This window comes from Artemia sp. Qi Xiang Cuo, chromosome 9, assembly GCF_049724085.1.
Source record: "Artemia sp. Qi Xiang Cuo chromosome 9, ASM4972408v1, whole genome shotgun sequence".
NCBI lineage: Eukaryota > Metazoa > Arthropoda > Branchiopoda > Anostraca > Artemiidae > Artemia > Artemia sp. Qi Xiang Cuo.
In genome coordinates this window covers 42,115,482-42,139,977 of record NC_142802.1, presented here as the reverse complement: position 1 = coordinate 42,139,977, position 24,496 = coordinate 42,115,482, and the positions used below count along the sequence as shown (strand labels likewise).

Sequence of the window (24,496 nt, the reverse complement as noted above, 5' to 3'; positions counted from 1 at the left end):
AGGATTTGACTGTTTGTCCCAATTTTTTTTTTAACGGCTCCTGAAACACAAGGGCTGTAGTTTATATCATTCCTTAATAAAACATAGAAAGTGAGGACTGAACTGGAATTCTACCTCCTTAATAAAACAAGTCTTAATTTCGAGAAGAAGAACAATAAAAAATGTCAATAGAGGTACGTCCTAACAAAAGAGTTAGGCTTGCCCAATGTAGCCTAGACTTGAGTATTTTATTCCTATAAGCTTCGCTGGCAGAAGAATCGCTATCCTAGAAGTAGTCGAGTTAGTTAAACAAAACTTTCAGAAAAGTTTTCAGAGCCTAAATTATGGCAAGGGATGGTCTTTTGAAGTAGGCCTATCTACAAATGATTTTTCCTCCTCCAAAAGGCAGTGACCTTTGACAAACTTGCAGAATCCTTATGTTGTAAAAAAGAAGCCGACTCTTAGAAATTGATCCAAGGTGATACCCCCATTACTCAGACAGTGCCTAATTATTGGACAAAATTTGGAATAAAACAAATCTTTTATAAACATGGATATTAGCCTAGGCTCCTAATCTAAGATATGATCAGTTTGGAAGAAGGAGCTCCCCCCATGTTTCTATGCTCTTCTCTACAATTTGGAAAACTTTTGGTAAATTTCTACCAAATCATATTATTGACTTATGCATAAAGTGAATATACTACTCAATGCCTTTTTTTATGCTGATTATGAATATGGTAATCATTTCTATCGGAAATGAATTTCAGCCCCCCCCCTATATATGCCAATTCAGGGTATATATATTTCTACAACCTAACCCTGAATTGGCATTTATAGGGGGGGCTGAAATTCATTTCTGATATAAATGATTATTATATTTGTAATCAGCATAAAAAAGGGCATCCAATGGTGTATTTACTTTAGTCCTAAATCAATAATATGATTTGGTAGAAACTTACCAAACTTTTTTTTTCAGGGGGGGGGGGGCATTAATTGAAAAATGTTTTGGTTAAAATTCAACTTTAGCTACTTTTGGCTATCTTGGAAAGGGGTTAGGTTAGGAAAATGAAACTTTCAGGGAAGGGTCTACAGCATGGGCGTGGGCAGAATATTGTCTAGGGGGGGGGGGGGCAGTTGATAGTGTGATGGAGTTTTATCATCTGCTCTTTAGCCATATCTAATGTAAATTTGAAGGTCTAGGGAGGGGCCTCCCTACGCCCATGGTCTACAGGCAAAAATATGTCCTGGAAAGGTATTTTGAAGTACCTACCTCCACTCCTCCCTCTAGGGGGTCCTGAAATTTGCCTACAAGACAGGTCTATACCTATTGAAATTTTGACAAAACATTTTACCTTAATTTTCAGTTAGGCCTATCAGTTTCTTTTTCTCTGGTTTTAGTTCTGAAATGCAATTCCTGTTATTTGAGTAGAATTTTAAGTCATATTAATGTTTTTTTTTTCAAAATTCAGGAAATGTATTTGCATATCTTTAAAACCTTATAAATTTGGACTGAGCAAAGCTGTGAAGCTGAAAACAATTTTGTTGCACTTAATGTAAGCAGAAGATCTATTTTGCAAGGTTTCACTTTTATAACACACAGATTTTTCATTATACTTTACCCCTTCCCCTCTAATGTACAAATATATAACCAAAATTATAGGCCTAGGCCAACATTTCCAACATGTTTTCTGTTTCTAGATTTCATCAGCATTGATTTAATTTATGGGTACACAGGGTGAAACAAGAGTGACACATGATAAAATGCATAGGAATTATATCATTTCGGCTATATATTTGACATTATGGGGAGGGAGGATTTAGGGGGTAAAATATAGTGTAAGGACCTTCAAAATAATTTTACTACAATTGTTCTGCATATCATGTACTAAGAATTGATTATTAATGTGTTTCCTTATTAATAGCCCCAATTCTAGGCTTATGCCACCACTTCTAGAGGAAACACTCTAAAATTTCCATTATTTAACATTCTGAAATGCAAATTTGATAATATTCTTGCTAAAAGTTGCTTTCAGTAGCCTAACTCTTCTCATTAATATAACAACAAATGTTAAGCAAGCAGTAAAGGGGAGAGCTACACTATTAAAATAACAGTGGATAGGTAAAGAACATAAAATTTGGGTTGTATATTTGTTCATTAGGAGGGAGAATAGGGCTTGTGATGAATTAGGAAGCTGCTAAGTCTTTTTGGGTAGAGAAGGTATCAATAAAAGAATGCTAGTTGCTCATTTCAACAACTAAAAAGTAGAGGGGATCAGTCATAGGTGAATTTTACTTACAGTAAAAAATTGGCATGGCCACAGGTAGAAATAGGGGATTTTATTGGCCAAGTTGGTTGAAACAGGGATAGATGGTATCCTAGCCTAGGTAAATTTAGTGTAAGAAAAGAAGACAGTAATTACCTTAAATTGCATGCATAGCAAGATAAGGTGGTGTTGAGCCTCCTGTAGAAATCTTGCTGTTGGTGTTTCAAGGTTATGATTTGACATCCCAGTTCAGCCTCCATTTGGCATTGGCCCAAAGTCTTGATCAACTCCTTTCTTGAAGGCATCTAGAGTTTTAGATTGGACAGTGGCTTTGGATAGGGTGTTCCAGAGTGGGATGGAGCAGACTGAGAAGAACTGTTGGCGCTCTTGCTTGATGAAACGGGGGGCCTGCAGCTTCTTGGTGTGTCCTCTTGTGGTAGTTGAGAAGGATTGGGAAAAGATATGACTTAATAGGTCATTTTCTAGCAACTTACGAGTTGCTATTGCGTCTCCTCTTTTCCTAGAGTATACTAAGGTAGGGAGTTTGAGTAAGGTGAGACATTCCTCATAAGATTTGTCTTGGAATGCAAAGATAAGCTTAGTTGCTCTTCTTTGGACACTCTCAAGTGCTTTCACATCCATCTTATAGTACTGAGAGGCTAAGGTCATGCCAAATTCCAGGTGAGGATGAACCATGGCTTTGTACAGTTTTGTAATCACTCCCAACTTCCTGGTGGTAAATGTTTGCTTTAAGAGGCCAAGGGCTTGGTTTGCTTTTGCAACTTGAGCTTGTGTATGGCAGTGAAACTTCAGCTCACTGTCAACAATAACCCCCATGTCCTTCTCCTCACTGACTGCCTCAAGCTGGGCATCTCCTATGTGATATGCAAGTTTTGGATTATTGTGTCCAAGATGTAGAATTTTACATTTTAAGGCATTGAACTGTAGACACCGATCCAATGACCATCTAGATAGTCTGTCCAGATCTTCTTGCATAGTTGACAGATTTAGGTCATTCTGGGCCAGTCCTAGGAGCTTGCAGTCATCAGCATATAGCATCAAAGGATTCTTCAGGTTTGTTGTTGATGTACATGCTGAATAATCTGGGCCCCAGGGTGGTGCCCTGTGGCACTCCACTTGTCATGGTTACAGAATGCTGCAATTTTTGTAGGTATAATGATCTAGTTATAACTTATTGCATTTGCTCATAAAATGGCTAACATGGCCCATAAGTTAACATGGTATTCACATAATGGTAAGACAGATAACCTTATTGATTGTGTTATTGTAAACCAAAGACCAGCAGGGTCAATAAAAGACACTAGGGTACATAGGAGTGCTGTTATTGGTGTTAAAAGTAAAGATCATCATTTAGTACTGTATAGTGTTAATCTAAAGCTATGATATCACTAGACTCAATGATGTGAATTTGAGAGAAACTTTTCTAGAACAGTTGAATGCTAAAATAAAGAGTTTAGAATTTGACAGTGTAGAAGATGGATAGAATAATCTCAGGAAAATAGTTTATGAAGTTGCTGATGCTAGTGAAAATGCTAGTGAAAGCTAGGAATATTAGTGAAAATGTTTTATGTTTAATAGAGAGTAGGAGGGGCCTGTACCAGAATTATTTGAGTGATAGATCTTACAAGTTAAAGAGAAATGTAAAGAAAGTAGAGAAAGGATTAAAATATGAATTAAGGAATGGTGAAGTGGAGCTCATGGGGGAAATTTCTGAAGATCTATAAGATGCAGCCAGACAGCATAATAGTAAAATATTATACTGGCATGCTAATAAGTTGAGAGGGAATAATTGATCAGGACTTGTCCCAGTTAAAGGTAGCAATAGGGCCACAATCAATAATAAGGAAAGAATTAAAGAGATATGGGTAAGTTATTTTTGTGAATGGGCTAAACCATGAAAGAGTCACAGGAAAAGATATAGAAAAAAATAGAAAAGTTTGTGACATTTTGAATTATTTTATTAGGAAGAATTAGTAATAGCACTAAAATGATTAAAAAATAATAAGGCCACAAGTGCTGATAGTATAGTAAATGTGTTTTTAAAAATGGTGATTATGAAGTTAGAGATATGTTATGGATGATTATGAGTACGATTTTTGAAAAAGGGGAAGTACTTAGCAATTTTAGGAAAACTCTAATTAAACCCCTCTATAAGAAAGATGATAAGATGGAGTTTGGTTATTATAGAGCCATTAGGTTGATTTCTGTAGAAAGCAAATTAATTAGTATGCAAAATTGTTAGGTCTGTGGCACTTTGTACATGCCTTTCCTTTTGCAGGACATGCATGATTAGGGCTGTAGCTGGCTCTGCATAAGTAGCATTCTCTAGATCTTGGGCTGGTGGTCTTGAACTAATCATTTCTCCTGCTTGGACAACAGTTAGTTTTCTGGATAGAATGAATTTCTTTTTTTATGTTATCTTCATCAAATGTTCTTAGCTGTGACTGGGTTGTTTCAAACATGCAAGATTTCTCTATAGTTGTTTCAAGGGTTAGGGCATCCCCTTCTACTAGCAGGTGCTCTCTGATATGTGGGTTCAGTATTCTGCAGACTATTCTATCTTGTACCATTTTTCTGCATCCCTGTAGCTACAGGCCTTAACCAAGGTTTTCACCTCTGTTATGTAGCTTTCTATGCTTTCTCCCTCATGTTGGTTGTGTTTCTGAAAGACGTACCTTGCAAACATGCTGTTTATTTTAGGCATTGCATAGTCTTTGAATTTTGTCAGGTATGACTCAAGCTTGTCCTTTTCACTCTCAATGAAGGTGAAGATATTAAATATCTCTCTTCCCTTGTCTCCTACCCAAATAAGTAGGTAGGTGCACATGACCTTCTCAGTTTTCCCAGATAAGGGGCCAGCAAACATAAGATGAGCACGCTGCTCAAATTGCTTCCACTCATCTGGAAGACACAGCAAGTCCCAACTGACACTTGGCTGGTTGACATCCATTATTGGTTACTTCTGACACCATGTAATGTTTTGTAGATAAATCTTTACTTAAAACCAAGGCACCCATAATAAAGAACACTATAAGCAAAGCAAGCAAACATAAGCGCATCAAGGTAAATAAGCATAAGCACATAAAGCAAGCTGATGTGCAACCACAAGCATAAGAGCAAGGCATCACATAATGCTATAATGATGATATTTTGTAGACTGAGATATGCTGTAGATAAAGTTTCAAGAGAAGAACAGGAGATTTTAGGAAGGGGAGAGGATGCATTGACCAAATTTTTACTCTTAGATTAATAATTGAGAAGTGCCTGAGTCATCAAACCCCTTTAGTACTCAGTTTTATAGATTATAAGCAAGCATTTGATTCACCTAATAGAAGAGCTTCAGCAACTGTCCTATCCTTGTATGGTATACTAGCTAAATACATAAAAGCAATTAATGCCATGTGCAAGAATAACATTGCTGTAGTTGAAGTAGGAAATGAGGTTAATCTCTAGTTTCATGTCAAATCAGGAGTTAAGCAGGTTTGTATCCTATCCCCATTTATATGAATCATTTACCTTACCTTAAATCACAGCTAGGAGCAATCTAAGGATTTCTCCTTGTAGAGCTCCAGAATGATGACTTGAGCTGTATACAAAGTTCTTTAGTGACCAGTTTCTGTTCCATGATAAGTAGCATCCCAATAGACTTTACATTCTCTAGAGGACCACTCAGCATCCAGCCTTTGTTTGAAAACATCAACAGATTCAGCAGTAACTGTTTCATTATATAGTTTGTTTCAAACTGCTGACAATTTGTCATGAAAAGAATTGAGTACCTCTAGATATTGTAGACTGCTTGACAAGTTTCAGGTGATCACCTCTAGTTCTTCAGTTGGTACCAACAGTAGGGAATAATGCTGGGAGAGTATTAGCCCTCAATAACTTGTAGGCTAAAATGGCATCCCCTCTATTTCTCCTGTAAACAAGTGTAGAGGGATTGAGCTTTGATAGTCTTACAGGGTAGGAAAGCACGCACATGCCAGATATCACTTTGGTAGCATGTCTCTGCACATCTTCAAGAACTTTTATGTCTTTTTTAAAATATCAGGAGACAAGAGCCATTGCAACTTCAAGCTTACAATACACAAGTTTCATGTATAGAAGACTGATGACTTAGGGGAATGAGTGGAAATAGTATGCTTAATCAGTCCCATAGTTGAACTAGCCCCAGCAGCAGACCTCTTAGCCAGAGTGTTGAATTGTAGTTCATTGTCAGTAGTGACACCAAGGTCCTGTTCATTATTTACAGAGGAATGCAGTGGGTGGCCTAAGAAACAATAAGAGTGATAAGAATTCAGTTTGCCAAAGTGAATGATGTGACACTTGGCAACATTGAATTCAAGAAGCCAAGCCTCAGCCCATTGACCCAGCAGTTAAAGATTATTTTGTAGAAGGGGCTAGGTAATGGACCTTTAACCAACCAGGTCACTGTGTACTCAGCACTATATATTATCAGTAGTCTACATAATTAAACACATTTTCTGGATATTTTTTCTATTTACAAATGAGCTGTAATTGTATGCTTGTTTCCTTAGTTCAAAAATTTAAAAACTTTTTCTTATAAAATGGTATTAGTGGTGAAGGTTATTATTAAACAAGAAATAATTGTGCACATTCAGAAGTCTTGTCTGCACCCTCTTCTGAAGAAAACACTAATTACAAAAGAATTGTACAATTCAATTCAGCATTTAACTCTTTCTAAATATTATGGTTGCTGCCATATACCCTCCCCCCTCTATAGGGCCAGAGATAGCCCTAAATAATCTATCTGTCTAGTGTTTGTTCATTAATGGGTATTTATATTCTAAATCTGTAAAATTATTTAACAATTTGGATGGAAATGGAAGGATATATTAAAATGTCATTAATGGAAATCATCTGCATGCTTTAAAATAAGAATTTTGTTATATTAGCATTTTATTGTAGTTTTGTTTTTAATCAAGATTTATTCAATGGCTAGTTCCATATCCAAAATGTTTGCATCTTTCTCAATGTTTTAAACATTACAATTGAAAGATTTGAGACTTTTTTTTCAGAAAAGCTGATGTACATAGTTATTAAAAAATTTGGAAGCTCAAACATTTCAAACACAGGAATATCCGATAATAAAACAATGTCGTTTCTGTTGGTTCAAAAATATAATGGACACAAAAAGAAAACCAAAAATCTGGAGAAAAATAGTACATGAAATACATAGGCTACCCATTTTTGTTTGAGATCAGGTGTGACATAATACAAAAGTTTGCCATAGGTACAATAAAATTATGTAAAAATGTTGTGTGTTTGCCATAAGATGAGGGTAAAAACTATGCAATTGTACATATATATTGCTTTTAATTTTAGCAGACTGTAAGTCAAACACTTCATTTGAAATTTAATCAATGTTTTTACTTGCTTTGTAGCCAGAACTTTGTCCTATGCTGAGGGTTGCCCCTCTTATTGAACTGAATGCACAATAAAATAGCAGTCTTGTAGTTCTTTCTCTCTCTCTCTCTCTCTATATATATATATATATATATATATATATATATATATATATATATATATATATATATATATATTGAATTGAACTGAATTGAATTTATTTTACAGCCATCATAAACACAGAAATTGATGGAAAAACAGCAGAAAAGAGGAAACAAGAAACATACCTTTAATAGCACAGACAAAACAAACACAAATACACAGTAATCAAAGTGAGCAGAGTAGGGGTAGCCAAGGATGGGTACTACCCTCCAACTTAGCACAATAATTGTCAAGCAACTAATTAGCTGCAGCAAATGGATTGGATATTGCGTATTGCCGGATCAGGTACGAATTAATCGTTCTCAGTGGAACTTGCAGCAGAAACTTCAAATATCTGAAGAAAATTTTACAGATTTTAAATTTATCTTCATTACGCAGAAGTTTCTAAAATGATGTTATATATAATATATGTGGTATCACGGCACCATTATAAATTCTACCCAGTGAAAACCTATTAAGATTTCTCTTCGAAGAAATTGTGGCCCCATATGCAGTTCTAATTTTATGCTCTATATGTATGATGATTAGCAAATGGGTAGATGACAGTGTGTCACCAATGGGTAGTCCCAAGTATATTAGTGACTCCACAGGCTTGACAGACTGGGATCCTAGTTGAGTGTGAGGTTGAAAAGATTTATTCCAATTAAATAACATTACTTCTGATTTTGACACATTAAAACTAAGGCCAATGGTCACATCTATTCCTCTTAGAATACAGCTTGTAGTGACTTTGGACTGCGCCTCAGAAATACTATTAATACACAACTCTGGCAAAGAAATCGCACCCTGTTTAATACCTTTTTTTACAGGGATTTTCCTAGTGGGTTCTGCATTAGGAATGTGTAAACACACATTTAGTTGGCAATACAGATCATAAAGAGGTTGAACAATAGCTGGGTCAACACCATTATTCCATAATTCTAGCATTATCTGCGCATGTATGCCAGAGTCAAATGCGCAGTGTACATTGTATTCACCAATAGCCAGCAATTCATTAGAAATGTGCGCATCTAACAGAACATTTGCTTCAACATGTAATGCGTGAGCCTTGTAATGTGATGTGTAATGCAAGGGGCCTTGCAACACTTCCTAATGTCACCTATTATTAACAATTGAAAAAGCTTGCAAAAAACAGAGGAAATAGTTATTGGTCTATAAGAAGAAGGTTTTCCTTTTTTCAGTACAGGCATTATGGATCCTAAGCAAAATAAATCTGGTACAACGCCATGCGTCATAATAATCTGGTAAGCAATTGCAAGATGCTCAATTAAAAGGGGACTACCATTCAATAGATGATGTGCACATATTTTATCAGCACCACTTGACAATTTTTTCTTTAATTTTTTGTACACTTCCTGGATTTCACTACTGTTCACAACAAAATAATTTAGCTCTTTAGTAAGGAGGGGACTTAGTTGCTCATAAAAGATTTGATTTTTTGACCCATCTGGGGCTGCAAATTCCTCACTAAAATAAATCAGCCCATTCTTTCTCACTAATTGCACTAGAAATCGAATTATTGTACTCAGCAGGCTTTGCACGCAGATTCCAAATCAGATTGGGATTATCCATGATTTTTCACAGTTTCAAGTTTTAAAGCACTACAATGTCTACACAGTTCTTTTGTAAATTTCCACTTAGTAAAAATACAAATTAGATTGACTGCACCACTTTTAGGCCTGTCACACTCATGCCAAATCTGCAGCCAAAACTTGGCTGCAGCCTTTGCATTAACCAAATCAGAGTTTTGGGCCCATCCTTTTACTCGAGATGTACGGCACAATTCAACACTTGGAACAGCTGAGCTTTCAGCTGTTTTTAAAGCGTGGCATATTTCAGCAAAGTATAGGTTCAATTGCAGTCTTATTTCACTATCAGGCAAGTCAGCATTCCACTTGAGCAGATTAAATGGGACCTTAATTTTTCCGAGGAATTCATCACACTTTTGTTGGAATAAAGGGCGGGAGACTTTTCCAGTCTCTCACGAGCTTCGGTTTAGGTTTCGGCAGGTAAGCATTCACAGTACATGGGATAGTGACAGACAGGGGCAGATGGTCTGAGTACATTCCGTCAAGTCCTACCTGTATGGTAGGTAGCTCAACATTACAATTAACAGTGTGATCAATGTTAGACACAGACTGAGAGACACTTATAAAAGAATATTGCTTGTTTTTTGTTGCTAGCTTGAATCCATTAGGAGGTGAACTTAGAAGCACTTGGGCATGAGACTTGCTGCTGTTTTCATTGTTACAGTTGAAGTCCCCCAAAATCAATAATGGTAAGCCATCCCTTAGTACTTTCTTTATTGAGTTTCCGAGTCTCTTGGAAGCAATAGCAAACTTTTGCTCCAAAACAATATTATTGTGATTAGTAGGTAAGTAAACATTTTCTACAATGAAATCCCCACACTTAATAAGCTGGAAATATTCACTTTACTGGAGACAGGCAGGGAGAGGGGACTGGAATTGGAGATTATAGCAAGCCCTCCTGGAGGACATCCATGGTTGCTGGATTTGCGTGCTGGCTGTATAATATAATGGTAATCTGGAAAAATTTTTAACAAGTTGACACTGGTTTCCATGAGGAAATGTTCTTGGAGGTAAATAAAGTCGTACTTCGTGCATAGATTACTAAGAAATCACAATATGACAATCTTTCCAGCACTGTACCATTCATATTCCAAGAGTAGACCTTGCAAACCATCATGATATAAGAGGAATGGACGGCTGTTCTTTATTAAACGGGCATGAGACGTTGTAGCAATTGTGCTTTTTTGAACTACAATTTAAACACATTTGGGGCTTTTTACATGGGTTAACTCTTGAAGACATATGATCAATGCCGCCACAGTGTGAGCACTTTTCTTGTTGGTTGCTGTTGGCAGTGAAATGACCAACACTGTGACATTTAAAGCAGCGCCAAGGCAGAAAACGGAACTCCTCAACCCTGAATAGCTCAAAGTAGATCTTAAGGGGATTGGGAATAGCATTGTCCGGATCAGCACGACTCGGGTAGTTTAATTTGAAGGCTCTAATGTCACCGCACTGAAGAGCTTTTTCACACCCAGCAACTCGGCTTAGCTTGTTTTCATCTAGAGAACTAGGAATCCACTTTGTAATGCCTATAAATTGAGGCACTTTCACTTTGGTGTCAATTTTCTTACTACTGGCCTGGGCTAGTTGTGTTGCTGAATTACATGACTTGGCAAGGATTGGACAGTCATTGTTGCTATGCTTTAGAGTAAGAGAGTCCAAATCAACCCCTCTTGGGCACATCTTGCTCATGAACTCTTGCCTAGCCTGCAGCAAGTTGAGATCAGATGGCATATTTTTAACCACCACTGAGTACAAAGGCTTCTGCTGTGTCACTTGTGGTTCAAGAGAGGGAGGGGCTCGGGACATAGTGTCGGAGATAGCAACACACTGTTCAGACACTTTACTTAATTGTTCGGAGAACTTATTCGTAGCTAGCTTGATTTTTCCGGCTATTGAGTCTAATCCAACATCTATGCGGCAACACATTTCATTAACTTTGACCCAAATGCAAGCACTGATTTTGTCTGGACATGTGGGAACTTCCTGCGGATCCACAATGACAAATTGGGGTAATGATTTCTTGTCTTTGGCACATTTGGACAATATCTACGCCATTTCAACAATATTATCATTGTCGTTGGCAGTTTTCCGGAATACATAATCATATCCCAGTTCGCTTCCGATAGAGATCAACTTTTCTTTCGCGTTTAGGATGTCCGTATGAGAGAAAAACTCCACTGCTCTTTTAACAATTTGCTCTATTTTGTTTCCTGTTTGCATTGAGTGATGCATAAAGTTCAGCACAGCATTTTGTACAAGCTTGCCATCGCAGTTTCACGTCATCAGGCAAATTGCAATTCAATAATCAAAGTAAAGGTACTGAAATCACCCAGGAACCAGGGAAGTGTAAGTACCCCCTCACATTTTCCCTGCAATTTTCGGGTAACTGAATATCAGCAGGTAAAATACGGGGTTTCGGGGGGGGGGGGGGTTCCTTCCCCTCTTCTGCTTGTTCCTAGTAAAAAATCAGCACCTTAATGATATGGGAATTATATAAAATTGGCGTTATAGATGGCGCCCCAGTCAAATTGAGAAAAAGATGGTGCTGGTGAAGATGTCCGGAGAGAAAGACCTATTCTAGGTATTGGAGAAAATCTCTCAATTTAACTTAACTATAAATATATCTGTCAGAGGGTAGAAAGCAATATGAAAACAACCTCGAAGTAGTGCAATAGCTTTATCCCATTAACAGCAGATAAGCAAACTCATGCACATAAACTCTGGAAATAACATAGATGGCGGTTATATATATATATATATATATATATATTGTGAACTACCACAGTGTGAACTATGATATATATATAGCCACTTGAATTAAAATTAAGTTGGTGGACTGTGATGAAAAAGTTGAGAGCCATGGATAATTAGAAAAAAAACGCCAAGACAGATAGTCTGAGTGAGAGAAAAAGCTGGCATAAGCCTTTTTCAGAATTGTATAAAAATGATGTCATTTCACTTGTTGATAGATAGTTATTATCCTTCCATCCTAGGGCAGAACTAAGGTTGATTGGCATGTAGTAATGGTAATGCAAATAGTCTATCAGTTCTATGAGTCATTTGAAGGCAATTGGAGACCCCAAATTTTTTTTTATTTAGACCTAAAAAAAAGAGAGAAAAAAAATCTGTCAGCAATTGCAAGATCCTTCACAAGTTTTTTTTTCAGGATCGATTAAGCCAATCTGCAGAAATTGCAGAAAAGTTTGTTGAATTGTACTATGACAGTATGGACAAAGCAAGACAGGTATTTGTACTTTCTGGTTTTGTTGAACCTATATCTTGTTCTCATAAATGTAATCAGGACTGACCTATAGGAGGTGGAGTATTCGAAATTTTTAGCCAAACAATTTACTTTTTTCCTCTTTTCTTGAACAAAGTACTTTGATATTTTCCACCTCAATCCTGGCCAAGTGTACACATTAACACTATAGTTAACCTGGCAAAGAAAAGATCCAACATGTGAAATCCTAAAAGTAGAAAAAGGTAAACTTTTCTGTTTCAGACCAATACAGGGAAAAATAGAAAGAAAAAGGCCTGATATTGTTTATTGGTCTCAGAGTATAAGAACATCTATAAGAAACAAGAAATACCACGACAATGTTGAAAGTATTGTATGTCACGTTGCTTACTGTCTAATAGCAGAGAAACAAACTCAACTAGTTAGTAAATAACAAAAATGAAGTGTTTGAAAGAAAACTGTCGAATGTGCAAGGATATAATATTACAATTGTTCACAACCAAACCCCCAGGTTTTCTCATAACCAGACTGCCTAGGTAATGGTCAATAAATGCTGTTTGTCCCCGGTTTGGTTAATTTTTTCTACATTGGTCAATTTCTTATGTGTGATTGTTATTAAATCGACAACAGGCAGCTACTTGAAGTTGGATAATTGTCACCCAGTTGTGATCAATAATTATCAAGAGGTTAAGTGTAAAGCTATCATTGCACTAAAAGTAAATTATTTACATCTGCTTTCTGGACTACAATCCACATAAAACCGATGTAACTAAAATAATTAAATTTGCTTTTTAAGTCTACAAGTATTATATTTTTATATTAAAAAATCTATGTAGGATATTAATGTTAAATTATACAGATTTATTCAAATTTTTATTTGATTTTTCTGAATTTCAGTTTAGGCTACATGAGCTCAGCATGATATTTCCTTTTTATTTTCCTTTTTTTACTGTTCTTTGAAGATTTAGAATGTAAAACCGCATCTGTTCCCCAACATAACAAATTCGAGCATTTTTTGATAATTTTGACTCGTCATAATAGTAAAATATTGTAAGAGGAATGTATATATCCATTATCGAAAACCTTTAATTGCAGACTATAAAGCCCCCCCCCCCCCTGAGTAAGAAGGGAAATAACTTTTTGGGAAGGGAAACACTTATGTGTCTCCTTTTTCCCTAGGGGTGATCATGTTGAACCAATGGTTGTGGACTATTTGAAGAAAGCTCATTTGGACAGATATGATATTTGGTGCCCAAAACATCAGTTTTTCCTCAGATGGGGCCAAAATGCCAGTGAATGCAAATTCTAAGATAATCAATCGATTTTCCTTGTTCTTAAACCCTAAGCCAGAGGTTATGAGCCCCCTCGATCTTAAAAAACCATGGAATATTGCTTTTTTTGCTTGGGTAGCAATGGTGTGTCTCTCTTTTTTCTGCCAGTTCTAACAAGCTGCCGAAAGGTTGTAAAGAGATGTTTAATGGCTCGTTTAAAGCTACTGCTCATGTCTACGTACTTTAAACAAAAATTTTTCTTAATAAATCCATTGTTAAATGCCTTGTGGCACCAACAGTGGCACTTTTGGTGCTAATTCTGGAGTGGAAAATCTGGGAAGACTAACAAGGGCACCATTGTAATCTCCATGGTCAAAAACCTTTAACCAGAGGTTTAGGGTCTCTCCTTTTATTTATTGCTCTTCTCAGTTCCTTGGCAAGTGGAAACTGAAAGAAAAAACGCGTGTTGAAAGAAACTGCCTAAAGATTTTTTTTTTTCCCGAAAATAATTGAATTTTATCTGAAACTTTTCAAAAATACCAATCATAATATATCCCTCCGACTCTTTATCTATGTGACAAAGCTGCACATATCTCGTGGGAAACTTTAATGGAAATAGCAAATAAAACCCATATTTAATGCCCTAGTTTTATCTAACTCACACTTATTTTGTTTTATTGCCTAAATAAGACAAAGCTTTTTTTATCTGAAGTTTATTTTGTATATTGAAAGAATATAATTACGAACAAAATTAATTTTAGAAAAAAACAAAGTTTTTCTTACAGAAATAAAGACCGAAGTTTAATTTCTGCAGGCCACCTATGAAATTTTCTGCTCCTGAACATCCTTTTTTTACGTCGATTTTGTGTTTTTGCCGGCCTTGAAAGAATCGTTTTTTTTTTTAATGGTAATTCTGAATAGGCAAAATTTAATAAGGTAAAAGTTAGCCACCAAAAGATATGGACCAGGGAAAATTGCCTGATTTTCGAGATAGGAGAGAGAGAAAAAAAAGACTGGTCATGGTAAAAATTACACCATCAAATTCAGCATATCATTCAACCCTACAGCAGAGCTTTCAATCCTTTTTGTACAGAAATACGAAATATTGCATATATTCCAAAAAAGTGATCGTGGAATTGTGTTTCTTGTTTGTTTATTTATGTTTGCTTGTCTTTTTCCCAGGGGTGATTGTATTGAACCAGTGGTTCTTGAATATTGGAAGAGGGTTCATTTGAACTACATTGGAAGTTTTAGACATATCGAAAAAATGTACTTTGTGCCTTCCAGTTTCAGAGTCAATAATACTGCGCGGTGGTGCATTCGTTCCTAAAGATGCATTTAGTACATAAAAATATACGGTTAAATGTTTTTGTTTCCACCAAAACATGCGATTTTAGGACGTCCCAACAGCTGTAAATTGCACGAAAGGACAAAGTGCTTATATCATTAAAAGAATTAGAATACCTAGAAAATAGGAAAATTTTCCTGTTTTTGTATGTCTCTGTCGTATTTTCAACACGTTTTTCAATTTGTAAAGTAAATTTCAAAAGTGCTGATTACAGAATTTGGCTTAACATTCAAACATTAAAACTGTAGGATTGTAGAAAAATAATATACCAAAAACGTACGGAGGGAATGTACAAACAAATATTGTAAAGCTAATTGAACTAATTTGTCATTTGAAAGTGGTAAAATTTTGTACTATGCTCCATAAATTCGCATCAGCTTGTTTTTTTTGCCATCTGAGGGTTCGCGGATCTTTCGGTAGGGGGATAGGAGGGGGGGGGGCGGAGCCTTAAGCCTCAAAAAGTAGATTTTTATGTCCATTTTTTTTAACTTTCAGGGAACTTCGAACAAATATAAAGGGGGTTTGGAGAGGGGGAATTTATCTCCAATCTCCCTTTGCTTTTGAAATTGGACCTTGAAGCTTTGAATAAATTGGGTTGAAGAAAAAGCGTGCGTGGTTGTGCTAGACTCGGGCGGTTTGGTGCTCCAGTGAGTTGTTAGTAGTAGCAGCAGTAATATCCCTTCATGCCTAGAGATATTTTCTTACTAAGCCTGTAATATTGATGCTGCGAACAGGGTTGCCACCACGGTCAGTTCCTAAAGTGCTACAATTGCCCAAATTTGCGTGCTAAACACCGATTTCCGGTGCTATAGTCAAAAATCGACTGTAACAGTGCGAATTAGAACACTCGTGCTATTTTAGCAACCCTAATTACGTGACACAGTGCTACGCATAATAAAATCGTGCTAAAATAGCACTTTCGTGCTGCAGGCGGTAACCCTTGCTGCGAAATGATGGCTCCCTCTTGTTGTATTAATATATTTTCTGTGTAACTTAAAAGATTACCTCCATACGCTTCTCAGCACAAAAGGGGAAGAGGTGGGAGGGAGGATTAGGAGCTTTATTTTTATCAAGATTTAAATGAGAATCATTTCCTTATTTATGCTGTTTTTTTCTCGTTGAGCATTGTCCTAGGGGCGCTTCTTTTCGTGGGGATGGGCAAGAGGTTTACAATTTTTAAATGAGGATACAATAAAAATGTATTTTCAAGGGGGGGGGGTGGAGTGACAATTTTGTTTTATATTTTTCAATAGGAATACAGAAAAAAAAATGAAAATTTTAGGAGGGGCTCTCCTTACACTCGGTCTTTGCGTTAAACTTGACTGTTTGTCCCAATTACTTCAAGAATGCCTGCTCAAACACAAGTACAATCGGGACGGGAGAAAAAGCATTTTTTTTTGCAATGACATGATAATAGAAGAATTTATTGAACTAGAAGAACTACAAGCAATATGGCAATTGGTAAAGAACATACTTGCAATTACCTACAAAACTTCGTTTGTTGCACTCCTAAGTGCTTTCAGTAAAGCTTTATGAAACTTGCACAAAGGGTGTGGGTAAAGGAGGGGGCAGCTGCTCTCGTATACGGAATAATTTCTATTCGTGTTCAGCTTTAATGTAACTTTACATTGTTTTCATTGCTTTACTGTTTTGTTTGCAATGAGTGGGATATTCGGTGTGCGAATGGGATAGCAGAAATAAGAAGTCTCACTGCACCAGAAAATTGGCTTATACGCGAACCTCTAATCCCTGGCCAGAAAAACGTGTCCCTTCAATGAATTCTGAAAAAATATTTTTACATCTATTAAGGCATATTAAGGTAGGACCTGAAAATTTCGTCAAAGCTATGGATAAACTTCTCGATTGACTGTTGTATCTAAAATTGGAATTCCCTAAAATCAATGATGCTAACTCTACAAATGCGGTAATTATTGTCTGATGAATATTTCGAAGAACAGATAAATCCACTGGAGAAAGCAGCTTGGCAATCTTTCAGAAGTTTATGTTACAATTTTCTTTGCAACAGTTATGCAAAAAACTATAATAACGTAGTGCTGATCTTCTGCATTCTTGTAAAGCTATGTGATGCAACATGTCTTTAAAAATTCACTTTGATTCTCATTTGTTCTTTATTCCCAACAACCTTGGAGCTGTCCGCAACGAACAGATTAGTATTTTACCGGCAAATTTCAACAATGAGTAAGAAGAGCAAAGGTAAGGGGAGTTTCAGTATGCTGGCTGACCACTTTTGGATGAAGATGAAAGACGTTATAGATGCAAAATATGCCTGAACAGTTACACACTTTTTAGAATATTATAAACGTTCAAATGAATGTCACACAGAACTCCTGCCCAATGGTAAAAAACCGAAACGATATTTGAATTCAGCACACAAATAATTAAAACAAATTGTTATTTTAATTCTTTTGAAACAAAAAAAGTTCTGTTTTTGCAGAACAATGTAATTCAGCTGTATTTGTAATTTGTAGAAGCTCCTAATGATGTATCTGGACGATGCGACTCTGTCTTGGAATGGCAACGGAGGAAAAGGAAAGGCTTATGTAATGAATCTCATTCTTGCTATTCCCCCAACGCAGCATGAAATTGGAAGCTTTGACGCAGTTCCCATGATAGGTAAGATCTAATCATCGTTTTGTAACTGGGAGATAACGTCAAAAATTAAAGCAGAACTTGAGATAAATTTAGAGCTTTCTATTAGATTCCAATCTTTTTGAGGGGCGACTCAGTTTTTTTTTTTTTTTTTTTTTTTTTCAGGCCTATACCTACTCTCCCCGAAAGCTTGAAATTTCTGCAAAACCTTTTTTGGTTCACTTTTCATGCCGTGAGTTTCGGTATATAGGACATTGAATCAAGTAATTTGTGGTAATAAAACAGTAAGTTTAGACAGTACTTACTCACTAACTTACTAAACAGTAAGTTTAGTAAGTTTTGACCTATGCCAATAGTAATCGTAACTCTTGATATGCTGATTCCAAATTTGTAAAAACAATAATTAATTCCAAAGTACCCGTTAAAAGCTATTATCATAAATAAATTTACGTCATTTCAGAAAAGTTGGAAACACCCCACCCATCCCAATTGTCGCTATCTTGAAGAAAATATAAAATCTTGTGTTTTTCGTGACACGGGTGCGTTTGTTTGTTGTTGTTGTGTTTTGTTTTTTTTATCAGCATTGATCATTGAATCTTGGGAGGGTTCTTGTTCGGACAAAAATTTCTAGTGCCCTTTTTAGAAGCTGTGAGTGACCGGCGTACAACTAGGTCCTTTTTCGTGCCATTTTTCGTCCCTGGAGCCTACCACGGGGTCATGTTGCCATCGCCGCCAGCTTGGGCTTTCGATCCTTGCAGTTGAATGATAGGCATCATCGGGTTTCGATATCGCAGAGTAATAAAATCAAATGAGAACCTGTAAATAACATATAAAACTTTTAATTGACACGGCAAAAAAAAGTGCTCATAAAATCTCGAGTATTGTGGCTTCATGTCCGGAAGCCTTTATCAACGGAAAACGGAAAACTAGACTACATTGAGTGTGTTTTAGCGTTATAGTTTAGTTTTCTTCTTTTTCTGTTGATAAAAATGTTTCGTCCCAAATTCCGGGCTTTTGCTGGTATACTTAGTTTTTCACTTGCTCAATTACAAGTTTTACATGGTACTTAAATATTTTCATTTTATTAATAGATGTAAAACCAGTCAAAGAAACTATATGCCATGGAGTAGCTTAAAGTCAGGTCCTTCTTTTCCGAAAGAAAGTCTCGTCGACACTATGCTGTAAGACATCACTAGAAGGATAGTAAAATGAACCAACACTTGATTATGCATTAAACCAGAAAATTTCACTTGACTTATTTATGTATATAAATAAAATCGTGTTGTGTCTGGTTGTGTGTGCACTGAAAATAAGGTTAAGCTAGCCAAGCTAGAAACATGGAAGTTTAAATGGAATAGTTTTGGAACCATGCCTTGGTTTTTCTGTGGATAAAGTAATGGTTTTGCTTTTTTCTTAGGTGCTGGACAATCATTTAAGGGACGTCCTCGTTCTAGAGCTTCTATGCAGTGGTACTAATAAAGGAAGCAGTTCTTACCCCTTTTTTAGTCTTTTTTCACCACTATTCTACAACTGCCACCAACACATGACTTCCAAAAAGTGTTGATGCTGCTTTTAAACTGCCGAATATAAAGCTTTTAGCTGGTCGATAAAATATTACACTCTTGTTTTCGACGTAACATCTTAAGTTAAGTATTCTTTTCTTAGACCACACTGCCCTTCTATGACGAAGAAATAAATTTTCAAATGGGGATAAATCCATTTATTTAGACAGTGAAAAAAACAGGTACACAAGTCAAGATATTTCGACCACATATACAGCTTCCGTCATCAGTAGAATTACTAAAATAATATAATTGAAACTAGCATGTCTAACACTCTTCATGATAATACACATTTCTTAGACCGACTTTGAATAAGACAGGCGTTGAAAATTTCAATTTCCAATTGACTGAGCCCCTTCCAAAGTTTCTACGTTTCTACGACAACTCCTTCTATACTAAGTTCCTTGCTGAAAAAAAAATTAGATACATTGGGTCCACTTCGCTCTTTACTTAGACAGCGCTATTGTACTGCCTACGACAAACTGATTTACGTCTTAATTAAGTTTAATCAAATGTTATATACTTGTATGTTTGTATTTTATTTATAAATTACATATGGAAAGAAGCCTTTGGCTTTTTCTTAGTTGGAATAGTAAAGAAAGAACCGCAGGGAATCAAGTAGCAGAGCCTCTCGAATATGACATCATACCCCAGAGAAGCAACTTTTCAAAAGCCACTTCTGTTATATTATTCTGTAAGAAGATACGTGCGTTGCATCATCATGCATATCATGATTCACTTTCTGTTAGAATTTGCATTTTATTTTGATGTTTCGGTTACTATGTCCTAGAGTTCGTTCTTTACCATAAATACGGCTATCACTTCATTCGTCATGTTCTATACGAAGATGCAGTTTTTTTGGGAAAAAAAGTGATTATATTTTGAATGCTGTGTTTTGTTAATGACAAAAGCATGTAGATGTAGCAATTTGCTGTGACCCAAGCCCTTAAACAGCCCTCTATGATGCTCCAGTGCCCTGCTAGCTGCGGATAAGGAAAACACGAAAATAAGGATGCTTCCCATACACAAGTGGTTTTCCTCGTTGTTCAAGTCAAGGGACTGCAAGTTTCCTGACTAGGGTTGTCGGCCAAGGCGATTCTATTAGTGTACTTTTTTTTTTCAGTGGCGCCATTTTTGGAGTTTCAGGCTATTTTTTGTTACTATTGGCCGTGTTCGTCCTTTATATGGTTGCAGCGGTACCGCTGCAACCATGGTTAGATATTTTTCTTTCCAATTCTTTTTCCCTATTTCCCCTTTTTTATGAATTGTTATTATTTTTTGTCATATCTTTACTATTATTTTTTAATGTTAAATGCAGTAAAAAGTGACGAAGATCGAAGTGCTTGCACATTTGTTCAAGTTGAATTTTATATTTTAAGGTATATCAATTACATAATTCGTGAATAACCTTTACCATGGTAGATTAACTATTACAATATACAAATGTTAAACTGATTTTCATGTTTTTTGCTTCTTTAAATTAGATTTGACCCCCTTTTTAATTTCCAATTACTATTCGACATGTGTTTCTGGTTTGTAATGTTTGGCTCCAGTTCGGATGATGTTGGGCGTCTTTGGACAACCCTGAATCACAGCTGTTCTTTATCTTTGAAGAAAACAGTACTCCTTAGCAGTACAGAATCGGCTGGAAAAGGTCATTAGAAGCTTCACATGCTAGTTCTTTTTTTCAGTCTTAATCATTCATGCTTTACAAATTGGTCTTAATTCTATTTTCAGTTGATCCCTTGCCTGGACGTCCTAGCATTATGATATTGGTTGCAGGCTCAGTTCGTTTTGACAAGGGCAAAGAAAAGGCATTTCAACAATCGTTTGTTCTTGTAATTGAAGAAGGAAAGGGACGCATTTACTCCGATGTATTCAGATTGCAAGATGAATGAATAGTCAGCTTAAAAAAAAAATTTCAGAGATTTTTTCTACTTGGAGGAACATTAAATTTGTATTTTATGTTTTTTTACTTATTTTATTTGCTTTTTCCCAGAATCTCATTTTAGTATATGCATTGGAAAGTACACCTGCAGACAAGGAAATGTTGGCATTCTAAAGAGCAAAGACTATATCGTTACTGCTTCGTCTAAAGGACATATGACATTTTCATGCTGCTAAGATAATTGCCAAATACCGCTTGCTAAGCTGTTTTCAAAGAGAGGATCAGCATTGCAATGCATATTAAGTTACACTTTAAGGAAAAAAAAAATTTTTTTTTGGTTATAACAGGTTTTTTCTTCGGTTTGACCGAATCAGCTTCACTTAAGACACAAAGTGACGTTATGTTTAAAATGAAAATACTTAACGTATGAAACGTTTAATTGAGAGTTAAACTCGAAAAAAATACACAGTACTAATATATCATGTCCGTATGTTTCGGTTTCGCATCCGTAAGCCTATCAACGGGAAAAAGAAATTTGACGTGGTTGGTTAGGGGATACCGACACTTATTAATTATATAAAGCAAGTTTTTCCTTTATGGATTTTAAAAGTATACCAAGTCAAAATCGACCAAAAATAAGATAAGCTGTATGAAGGATGTATCAAGGGGGAAAACGAGATTAGGGGTTACCGGGTTTGAACCCCCTCCTCCCACCAAAAAAACTTCTCGATTCATAAATTGGTGACAAAATGCAGATAGACTATTTCTCTAAAAAAAAAAATCTAAAGACTCGTAAATTGGAAAAATAAAAGTTCAAATAGGGATTAAATTTTTTTTAATAGACAGTATTTCATAAACAGTGATAAAATTTAACAAAAAATACTAGATATTTCGGTCACGTATGCTGTGACCGTCATCAGTAGCAAAACGTCAAAGGTTTTACTACTGATGACGGTCACTGGATATGTGACCAAAATATCTAGTATTTTTTCTGAAATTTTATTACTGTTTGTGAAACATTGTCTATTAAAAGGATTTTATCCCTATTTGAACTTTAATTTATCGTCATGGAAAGGCAACGTGGTCTCCGAAATTATCTACCTCATAAATTTGATTTTACAATGCGGAAAAAACCCTTAAGCCCCAATCCCGAAAACATTATTACGGTAACCCCTATCCGAAAAAAAAAATCTTTACGTAACCCCCCCCCCCCAAGGAAAAATACTGGATAGCCTACACCCAGGAGCCTGACCATTCAGTTCAAAACGAGATTATATGGCAAATCTGTGATTGGAAATGTATTTTATGCAATTTGAACAATTCAGAGGGAATCTGACGAAGTCCACTTCTTACGTTTATGAGGTTTTAGGATGAATGCACTTCCATATCTTCATACTGACATAACTTCACGCAGCAATAATATTAATCAGTTAAAATGAGGATTAATACCAAAAGCTAACAAGACAAGATCTACCGTCAAATCCCGAACAATTTTTGTTTCACACCTAATTAGAGCAAGTCTATCCTAAAATGCACTTAGGGACACTTCATAAAGCAGAATGTCAAAGATTCTGAGTAACTTGTTTTCCTCAAGGCTGATCAGAAAATTCAAATCCAAACCGGCAATGAATCTTTAAAAATTTCTCTACATTATTTTGTCGATGGATTTGATTAGATTTACCCCTGAATAGCTCATTCTTGCGAACATTAAAGCTGTCAGGGCAACTATTAATTACTGCTCTAACCTAAGGTCTGAAACTACAAACATTTCTGGGCTCTGGACAACTTCTTTTAATAACTGCGAATTTCTACTACAATAATTGTGCACCAATAAAACCTATTACGAATAAAAGAACTGATTTAAAAAATAGATATTGCCACTAAAAAATATCAGGAAATGTTGATGGAACGCAATGTCAGTTTATTCTAGTCTCGATAGTACTCAATGTCGAAAATCAATCAATGTCATGTCACAGTTAATTATTTAGGAAGACCTTAGAAATAACGCTGGTTCAACTTTCGAAATCATAATTCTATCATCAATATTGGACTTGAACACCTACAAAGAAAAGATAATTCAAGATTAGAATAACTGATGCGTTCATTGGACGCCAGATTTCTTTCCTGAAGCTTCCCCCGTAAGTAAAAACACCCACATGGGCATTACATAGCATTTAGTCAACCATTATGGAAAGAAAACACCGATTCTGGCCATGATGGAACCAAGACCTTAAGAGCCTAGTTGTCCAAGAGACATACTAATAAAGGATCTTTACTTGTGTTGATAGTTGACTTAACACTCGACTTGCTCATTGTTGTACTTAAACAAATATAAACAGTACAATGAATGGGAGTCGGTCTCCAAAAGCTCCTCCCCCAAATCTCAATATTCCTATGATTTACCCCATAAACTCCAAAACTTTCCACATAAATCGCCTCTTTGGGTCTTTTTTTCCTGAATCGTGTGGCGCTTGGAAAAATTGCGGCTTTAAAATTCCGTGATCGTAATTTTGGCCACCTTTTCAACCTGGGGCTGAACGCATGGTGTTAGCCATTCTGACATATTTTTGGCCGAGTTTGGGCTCCACTAGAAATCCTTGCATCGTACTATTCAGGTATGAAATAATACAATTATTCTCAAAACGACTGTCACTAGCAAACTTTGCCAACAATTTTGGACTAATTATCAGGAAAATTGATACAATAAAAATCGCAGGTAAAAATTACAAATAAGAAGCAACTGTCATAGTAGTTGTCACGGTAGCAGTAAGAAGGAATAATAACGCAATCAGGAGTAGTAATCGTGCGGTGCGAGTAGAACTGACCGCGGCACTATGTTAGGATCATTTCCATATAGCAATAATTTCATCTTTGTGGCCTGCATGCTCACTGTAAAGGTATATCTCTACACATTTCACAAGTTAACTTAATTCATTAGTACGATACATGTTTAGTAAGTAACATTTAATCATTCAGGAACATTCCCAGAGCGATCCTTTGATGATCATGAGTCAAAAAAGGTAAAACTATTGGTATTAAGGTTTTTTTTGGGGTGGGGGGGGGAGAGGCTTCACTTTGGACCTTCAATTATACAGGCTAGCAATCCATGGATTAGTAGCAGTGGTCGTGATAGTCTTACTATTGTCAAACTTGTAATAGTAAGTCATAAATATGGGAGTTTTTTCTTCCAATTA

At 36.1% G+C, this 24,496-nt stretch overlaps 3 protein-coding genes across 7 annotated transcripts in view; 1 reads left to right on the top strand and 2 right to left on the bottom strand.

Annotated features, from left to right (window-relative positions):
* The first annotated feature begins 201 nt into the window (after positions 1-201).
* Nxt1 (NTF2-related export protein 1) lies at positions 202-21,389 on the top strand. 5 transcript variants are annotated; one of them, XM_089094578.1, is made up of 4 exons: positions 202-222; positions 12,552-12,629; positions 17,732-17,876; positions 21,152-21,389. In XM_089094578.1, the coding sequence occupies exons 2-4, from the start codon at positions 12,612-12,614 to the stop codon at positions 21,310-21,312; spliced, it is 324 nt and encodes a 107-aa protein (XP_088950704.1). In that variant the 5' UTR covers positions 202-222; positions 12,552-12,611; the 3' UTR covers positions 21,313-21,389. The 5 variants fall into 5 exon arrangements, with proteins under 5 accessions (XP_088950704.1, XP_088950703.1, XP_088950702.1 ...); XM_089094577.1 differs by having other exon boundaries at positions 204-279; XM_089094576.1 differs by lacking the exon at positions 202-222 and adding an exon at positions 318-457.
* LOC148948665 (uncharacterized) lies at positions 2,493-2,939 on the bottom strand. The gene has a single exon (XM_089094990.1). The coding sequence runs from the start codon at positions 2,937-2,939 to the stop codon at positions 2,493-2,495; it is 447 nt and encodes a 148-aa protein (XP_088951116.1).
* Positions 21,390-23,077: 1,688 nt separating the features above from the next.
* Positions 23,078-24,496, bottom strand: part of PAN3 (Poly(A) specific ribonuclease subunit PAN3) — a 64,124-nt gene continuing 62,705 nt past the window's right edge. Inside the window, exon 12 of the mRNA XM_089094571.1 lies at positions 23,078-23,361. The gene's annotated coding sequence lies outside the window, so the exon portion shown is untranslated. The remainder of the gene's footprint in view (positions 23,362-24,496) is intronic.